At 38.4% G+C, this 8,747-nt stretch overlaps 1 protein-coding gene across 3 annotated transcripts; it reads right to left on the bottom strand.

The window, feature by feature from the left end:
- Positions 1-26: 26 nt before the first annotated feature.
- Positions 27-8,191, bottom strand: heca (hdc homolog, cell cycle regulator). 3 transcript variants are annotated; one of them, XM_079888198.1, is made up of 4 exons: positions 7,783-8,191; positions 5,239-6,348; positions 3,337-3,491; positions 27-3,224 (listed from the first exon to the last, which is right to left on the bottom strand). In XM_079888198.1, the coding sequence occupies exons 1-4, from the start codon at positions 7,973-7,975 to the stop codon at positions 3,060-3,062; spliced, it is 1,623 nt and encodes a 540-aa protein (XP_079744324.1). In that variant the 5' UTR covers positions 7,976-8,191; the 3' UTR covers positions 27-3,059. The 3 variants fall into 3 exon arrangements, with proteins under 3 accessions (XP_079744324.1, XP_079744325.1, XP_079744326.1); XM_079888199.1 differs by having other exon boundaries at positions 7,819-8,191; XM_079888200.1 differs by lacking the exon at positions 7,783-8,191 and adding an exon at positions 7,394-7,655.
- Positions 8,192-8,747: the final 556 nt, after the last annotated feature.

Genomic DNA, 8,747 nt, shown 5'->3' with positions numbered 1-8,747 from the left:
TGCTGAAAGAGATTTACATCACTTTCAAAGGAGATGAAAAAGGTTTGTTGCGTTGCACACTTTAAGAGTCTGGAGCAGACAACTAATGGTAATAAGAAAACAATGGGGTGGGGGGTGACATCAGATTTTTAATTTGTCTTTTTTATTTGTTTACTTGTTTTCCAGTAAAATCCTTGAAACATTTTACATTTTAAATTTCAGAACTTGTGTAGTTAGACATACAAGTTAATAAAAAGCAAAGCATTGTGTGAAAAAAGGCACATATTTTCTGGAGAAAATGGTTGCCATGGCGTTACTAGGTCGTTGCTAAGATGTCCTGAGTTTAAATGTTAATATAAAAAAAAACGAATTGAAGTAGAAACATAACTATGTAATTATATTATAACTTTATTATAAAAATAAAAAAAGTTATCTATTAGTTAACTTAACTATATTATAGTAATGTACCAGTTAACTCCCTGTATAGTTGAGCATTAGTTCTTCTTGGTTCTTAGTTCTTAGTATTTTTAAGTTCTTAGTAGGCCTACTTAAAAATTGCCATTTAGGCTACTGTATATCCAAATTAATCGATAACGCGATTCGGTTGAATCGGAATTGAATCGTGAAATTTGTGTCAATATCCAGCCCTAGCAATAACAATAATAAAGAACCTTAAATTATATTCTGGAACATCTTTTAGAGAAAAGATTTAGATTCATGATGAATAGCTGTTAACTGCTGTCCACATTTAACTCTTATTGCACACCATGATTTTTTTACCCAAGCAGCAGCAGTTTCCATGGCAACAGCCATAAAAAGGCAAGCAGCTTTCATACTTACACTGTTCAGAATGATTCCGTGTCTATACCTGCAAGCAGATGTATTGACCTGCATTTATTTATATAAATGCTGTCACATCATTTTCCGTTCTGGGTTACACATCCTGTACCTCACAGACCTTGTACACATACTAAAGCAGAGCAGATTTGACTAGACACCCATATCGTTTCGTTTGGGCATATATGGTTCTACTACAGCTTAGTGCACAAAGAAGCCACCTTTGTCCTAAATAAATGCACAAACGGACACAAACACATATCTTCTGTTGGAACAAACTAGATTTTGTACAACAAAGAAGAAAAAAGAAGAAGATGCAGAGTAAGTCAGATCATTTTATACCTGCAGGCAATCCCAGCTTCTATCAGAATGTGAATATGTATCAGAAGTCATGGTCATGAGTGGGAATGAGGAAGCCAGCGGGTCTCTACTAAACTTGACCTTTAGCCTGAAGCATAAAATATAGATGCATTAAAAAAAATACACACATTAAAAAATGGTGTTCACTAGGCTTTGTGTAGACAACAGTGTAAACTTCAGATTGTCTGATCTTGGATTACATTATCTTTGAAAACACTACTATAGGGTTAGTTAGTTAGTATGATGATGTAAAAGTGGCAGAGGGTTACCTTTTTAAAGATGTATAGCCTACTGTCCTAAATACAGTTAATACAGCAACACAAAAATAACCTTTTAATTGACTTTTCACACTACTGTACATTTTCTTGAATCTGAGGGGATGTTTACACGACACTGTTTTCAACTAAAAACGGAAAAGCGTTTTGGCCGTTAATTTACACGACAATGGCATTTTGGCGGCCTGAAAACGCAAACTTTTGAAATTGGGTTTTTGTCTCCATGTAAACAACAAAAACGCAAATTTGTGAAAACGATGACGTCATGCGCATGCATATTACATGTTCAGTCTATAGACTTATGTAGCCCCGCCCCTTTTCAGCGCTGCACTCATTGTGTTCCATTGTGTTTGTATTTCCACAGCATGAAGGTAAGATTTTACGGATTTATGAAAGAACCGTTCGTTTTAAAATCTTCCCAGCATACTGACATTTGTTATGACACAGTCATTTGTTATTATGACTGTGCTTGTTTCTCTGGCGCGTAAGGTCTATAGGCATGTAATGTTTCTTTAAAAAATGACATCGCCAACTACTGGCCTGGCATGCATAATACAGCGTTTTTAGTTGTTTTCGTGGACCCTTGAGAATGTTCCTTGTTGGATCATTTTGACAACGTTGTCGTCTGTATGCGAAAAAAGCAAAGGAAACACGTTTCCATTTTTAGTACACTGTCGTTTAAGCATAACTTGAGCATAGCTGAGTTGTGTTCACAAGGCAAATGATAGTCTAAAATACTTATTTTTGGCTTCTGTATGGTAGTATAATCCTCATTATATATATTATCTCTAGGAGGCTTTAAAATGTAAATGTTTTGCAGAAATATGGCCAACAACAGGCCAGCAGATCCAATGGTATGGTAAACATTAACTGACAATTATAGTGCTTGTTGTATGAATTTTTTATGGATGCTTTATCATTATACAATAACAAACATGCCTTAGTTCCTGTTTCCACAAGAGTTATCTTTTAAAAAAAATGTTTTAGCACATTTTAAATTTGAATCTAAACAATTATTTATATATTTCTCTCACTCAATAAATGGCTTTGTTTTCCAAGATTCACAAACCAAAGGTTGTTCACATAAGAGCACCTCTTGATTACTTTATCAAAGAAGCTGCTTCATCTGCAATAATGATGTTCATTGAGCATTGCTATTTGATATGGAAAACAGGAATTATGTATACAGGCTCTGGGCGGAATGAGATTGAGATAAAAAAAATAAACTGACCATGCCTTTGAATAATTAATAATTACTCTGTGAAAAAGGAAGGACCCTTTTATGTATTTTATTGTTTTCTTGGTTTTTGTACAAAAGAGCAAATTTGGCATACAGAGATACATTCACTTGTCACAGTATTGTTGTTGCTTTGTTTTTTTAAATGCAAGCTCAAACATTTCAAGGATGGCGTTAGAATATACGCAAAAGCACACCCTTTCTCTTAATAAAAGACGTGCTCTCCGACGTAACGGTGTATGCTTCGATTCTTTCTATTTTGTTCCTAAAGAGAACTAAGCTCACACAAAGTGTCGACAAGAGCCCAAAATAAGTAATTCTATGAATAGAAAAAACAGGGAAAAAATACTAGCATGCAAATGCAACTTTTGTCAATAAGCTTCAAGAACTTTGAACGAAGAGAATGGCTTTACAAAGTGATAGTCCAGATTGCCACAGTGAGGACACTGCTGTACATTGCTGTACTCTGAGAAATACTGCATGCCCACACGTACATCTATGACCGGTTTCCCACAATGCTTGCAGTTGAGCCGTGCCTAGGCAGACAAAGAGGAGTGACATTTTAGAAATATATATATATATATATATAGCAATATGTAATATTAAATGATATGTTATATTGTTTTTGAGCATGAACAGATTCATTACCTGGCAGCATGGCGATGCCGCCAGTATGTCGTATGTGTACATTGTGCCCAGCTGGTGCCAGCTTCCATCCCACCTAGACTTGCACTTTATACACACGATTTTGTGTACTCCTTCCAGGCAGTCCACACAGATGGCATAAAGGTGCATCAGCCTCCCTTTAGAACATAAACAGAAAACCCTTTTAAACTGCAATTAGCCTCTAATTAATGAAAATATATTCTAATAGGGATTTAATGATATGCCATGATCAAAGCATTATTTTCTGTCACAGCTGCTTTGCTTCTTTAGAAAAAAGGGTTCATTTTATTCCCAATCAATTTGGTACTTTGCCTCAAAATCCTTGCTTTAGTCTTCACCAGCAGTCATATTTCATTCTCAAATGCTATACTTGAAATGTTTTTGCTATGGTAAAATTATTATCATGTAGAGTTTGTCAACGGACTCAGCTCAACGGCATTTAATAAAAATGGTGAAGCTGGAAATGGAAAGGTTTTTGCTGTTCTTGCTATTTTATCTGAAATGAATGGTGTGCCTGCAACGCAATTCTTTCTAACTAGGGCAAAAAAAAAAAAAACAGTCTCAACAAAAAGAATGCGAAACCATGTGGATAAGACTCTTATGACCCTCTTTTATAAATCTTACATTGAGTCTGTAATCTGTATTAATATTTTCTATAATATGTTGGTTTGGCAATCTTACTATCAAGGAAAATGCTCTGTCCAGAATAGTGAAGGTAAGTAGCAACATTTGCTCACCGACCTGTACAATAGACAGGTGGTACGGAAAGCCAAATGTATTTAATCAATTAGAGCCCATGCCCTTTACTCCGAAATTGAGACCCTACCCTCCGGCTCACGGTTTTTATTTCTTTTAGTTAAAAGCAATAGATATACATACTCATTTATTCCCACAGCCATTTCTCTGCTAAATTTAGGCAATGGAGGTGGTGAGTAGGATCAGCAGGTTATTCACGGTCAGTGTATTGTTTTTACATTACATGTTTTTTAATGGTTGTCTGTCCGTATACCTTGCCGTAAAACGAATTGCCCCCTGGGGGACATAAATAAAAAAAACAATCGACCAATTCCAAAAACAAGGCAATGACTGACATTTTTATTTTAGGAATACTGATAATACCATTACCATAAATACATCAATACTACAAATTTGTCTGATAATTATTTTCACATTATGGCTGATAATAAATAAATGGTCAATATTAAAATTCTATACTTTTTTTCCCCTCAAGTTAAAAATAAAGCATTAGATTTGCTAGAGATTACATTTAGCAGTGTTACTGAATTATTAGTGTTTTTTAAGATTAACCTTGAGTGTTAGATGATGGCAAAGGTAATCTAAATGTAAAAATAGGAGAAATAAGCATGAACTATTAAATATCTATACATATCTATATCTATCTATATATATATATATATATATATATATATATATATATATATATATATATATATATACACACACACAAATATAGCAAATATATATATAAAAATTCACAAAAATCTAACCTTTCATCGAAGTAAAACAATCTCATTATGAAATAAATGTTTTTCTCCAAAACACATTATATATAGAATGATTTATAATATTTTAATTATAAATATAAAATGTCATAAATTTGATAAAGCATTGATGATGTTGAAGTGACTGCACAACAAAGTTTGGAGACACTGAACACAACATTTTTTATTGAATGTAAACAGAATTACAGTTAAAATGAATTCTGTAAATCTTTGTAATTTATGAATGAATTCACTTAGATTTCAACAGATATTCTTTGCTGTGCGAGCTGAGACGTTTATGGGACACTAATGAAGAATAACTTTCCCACCCTAATACTTTCAAGAGAAAACCCTTTCGAGTGTGAATAGTGGATTCGCTCACCTTGTAAGTGGCAAGGTACATCATACTCAATCTCATCATGGCGTGAAGGGCTCAGGAACAGCGTCCCATCCACTAAAGGGAACTGCTCGAAGATGGGCAGGGTGTGATGGCAAAGGGCACAGTTCACCACATTGCGGTGACTCGCACTGAGCGCAGAGAGGATGAACTTCCTGAGATCCTCTCCCTGCCCGGCTTGGGCATCGTCCTCCATTCGCACATGATATGTGTTGAGCTTGTGGCGGGGAATGTGTGTGAGCAGCTCTGAAAGATCCAGCCTCCTCAGGAACTGCACAGGGTTGTCTCCGGGAGAAAGTCGAGGGAGGCACATGTTGGCGGCTCCCTGCTCAAGGTGAGCCCCACGTGCCACCAGACCTCCAGACAGCAAATGCCTCCTGTGGCCTTCAGTGTGAACCGCATTCTTTAGAAACTCGCCCAGGTGCCTTGAGCTGCGCGGGCCACCGAGGGACGGGGGGAGAAAGGAGGCGAAGCCCGACGGAGGGGACTGAGCGGGGGATTCGCATGGGGAGCGGAGCCCATGGGAAACCCCGCCGATGGCATTGGGAGGACCGGCGTGACATCTCTCCTGAGAGTTCTGCCAATCTACCGATTGTCTGCGAGACAGTTCCTGACAGGAGCCACGGTGAGCTAGCTTATGGCTTGCAGATGATTTCCCTTTCTTGGGCTCATCGGCAACTTCCGGCCCAACTCCGCCGCAAGCGCCACCTACGGAGGCACCACAGCTGGGCTTCCCGCTCCCTTTCTCTGGCATCTTTTTCTTGCGCTCGTCATGCATGCGTTTCACCTGGTACCAGTCAGTGTCTTTTTTCAGGTGTCCCTGGCCACAGCGACAGGAGCAGAAGCGGAAGGCTAGATCGTAGCCCTTTTTGGTCCACATGTTCTGTCGGCACTGCTTCTCGTTCCAGCTGCGGGCCCGGCCGATGCAGTTGAACTGCACCAGGATGCTGCTCTCCCACTCATAGAAGCACTGCAGGTGCATCCAATTGCCGTAGGGGCAGAGTTCACTGTTGCACACCACACGCTGGTAGTCGTCCTTCTCAAGGTCAACGGGACGGCCCAGACTGCACACTAATGGGGTGGCACATGTGGCCTCTGCCAAACACAATGAAGATTATATTAACTTAGGCTTAATGCAATGGAATAGATCACATAAAAATGACACTTCTTTCATCATTTACTCACTCTCATGTGGTTCCAAACCTGTATGACTTTCTTTCTTCAGTGGAACGGAAAAAGAGATGTCAGAATTTTGTGCTTTCATTGTAGGTGAAGAAAGGATGCAATGAAAGTAAATGGTGACAGAGCCTAACATATTTTTTTGTGCCCCAGGAACAACGTGAGGGTGAGGAAATGATGCCAGAATTGACATTTCTGGTTGAACTGTTGCTTTAAGGGAAAATATCTGTAATGCAGTTTACAATGGCTTATAAATACACTAAATAAATATGGACATCTATTTATAGATAGCGTGATTCAAGCTGCTTTATTGGCAGAATGTTCAATGTCAGTACATTCAATACATCATTTCAATTCATAATAACTCTGTGGGTGCAAATCCCACTCAAAAAGAAAAAAAACATTACACAATACTCCTGTGAATGAAGTTGAAGTGTGTATGTGTGTCCCATGAGAGACAGAGAAAGACAATTATACAACACAGAGTTTCAGTCTTCACATTTGACTGGACAGTGGCGTTCCATGAGTGCTGTTTTTCTGTTTGAATCGCTCCACTTCAAAGTGTTCACTACCTTTCAAACCAGACTAGTGAAGCATAAAGTGAAAGAACTGTAAAAGTTCTATAGCAAAGTTCTATAAATCCGGCTGCAGCAAAGAGCATGTTGGTGTTTTCTCTAGCTCAGAGTGGGCTTTTCTCACTAATGTTAAAATTCTCGCTATGTTAAACTTATAATTAAAACACAGAGTGGATCAGGGTGATTAAAGAACTTTCTGCTCCTCTCATAAAAGTAGTTCCAATACAGATTTCAGTCTATGCATTGCTTAATGACACACAAAAGTTTTTTTTTGTTTGTTGTGAAGACATTAACAAACTAATTGAACAATAATAATAATAATAATAATAATAATAAATACAATATCATGCTGTAGTACTACTAAATATGAAAAGAGGTATGATTACCAGCCCCCTGACATTCCATTGTTCATAGCTGCCACTCAAAAGATATAACACCACTTCCATTTCCTCAGGAGCCATAGCCATTCAATGCATTATTAAACACTCTACCTGCTCATCATTACGGTGAAGATATGACATGCCATTACACAACACACACACACACACACACACACACACACACACACACACAGCATTTTATCTCCAAATCACATGCAACTCTATGCCAAGTGTGTTCACCCTTGAGCAAGGCCTACACAACCACCTTACAGTGCAGGACGATAAGTGGGAGTTGTAATTATTCTGATGGCGATGACACACACACAAAACAAGTTGCTACAAGTGAGAGAACGTTAGAAGGAAGGTAAGGCGCGCGCACTTTCAGGGAAACGTACCGTCATATAGAACATTCACTGAAGTGACGTTCTTACCGCTTATGCTGTCGCTCGGCGGACCCGCTGTCGCTCCAGTCAACACCGAGGCAGTTCCTCCTGTAACCGCAGACGCACAGGCTCCATTTTCTTGCTCGTCCCCGCTACTATTCGTGCGTTTATTTCTCTTCCCCTTGTTGCTTTTTTGGTTGGGCATAATGGAGCGCTCAGAATGAATGCAGCCTGTCAGCGACCGCCATCGAGCATTTCTGCGGATATCATGTCGAGTGTGCTTGACGAATCCACTGCGAATCTTAATGCACGGTAGATGCAGATGTTACAGTTCGATTATCATCCTCCAGATTTCTGCAGGCAATCTTGACAGCAGAGGTACACCATGAAGAAGGCGTGTCCCTCTCTTGTTTTGATTCCTGCTCTGAAGAGAGAATGTTCCTCTGGCCCCGCCTCCATCTCTGATCCAGACCCAGTGCTCAGTTATTAATAGCGCAGACTGAAGGGAGTCCCGAGCAAATAATCGACGACACACTGCTAAAATTATTTGAAAACCAAAAGTGATGAACGTGCTATTTGAGCAGTTATCTTAATTTTGCTGATCATGGTTAATTTTTTTTTAAACAAGCTTCTAATTAGACCCTAACATGTTTTTTTTACAGCTAGACGCCATTAGAAAAGTTCCACAAAGACCCTTTGAATTCAAAATCAGGATCTCTAAAAGTCCAGTTTAACCTGGCTCATTTATTTCAAAGGTAAAAACAACATAGGCTTTTAATTGCACCATTCAGGTCTATAATCCAGTATTGGTCATGAATTTGAAACATAACGTGTTTTAAATCCAGTTCATTTATTTATATGACAGAGTTTATTGCAATTTTCAATAAACTGTCTCCAGCCATTCTGAAAGCAGATGAAACATCACAAGACAGCAACACAGAAATCCACATACTACAAATTGGAAATTTCAAGTCAGA

Source organism: Squalius cephalus (assembly GCF_949319135.1).
Source record: "Squalius cephalus genome assembly, chromosome: 12".
Classification (NCBI taxonomy): Eukaryota; Metazoa; Chordata; class Actinopteri; order Cypriniformes; family Leuciscidae; genus Squalius; species Squalius cephalus.
The sequence above is the reverse complement of the archived record's forward strand: the minus strand, read 5'-3'. Positions and strand labels throughout refer to the sequence as shown.

Coding starts and splice junctions, on each gene's coding strand:
- heca (XM_079888198.1), bottom strand. CDS start 7,975: ATGCCCAACCAAAAAAGCAACAAGGGGAAGAGAAATAAACGCACGAAT. Junction 6,349..7,782: donor AGTGAATGTTCTATATGACG/GTACGTTTCCCT, acceptor TGTGTTTGGCAG/AGGCCACATGTGCCACCCCA. Junction 3,492..5,238: donor TGTACCTTGCCACTTACAAG/GTGAGCGAATCC, acceptor TATGTTCTAAAG/GGAGGCTGATGCACCTTTAT.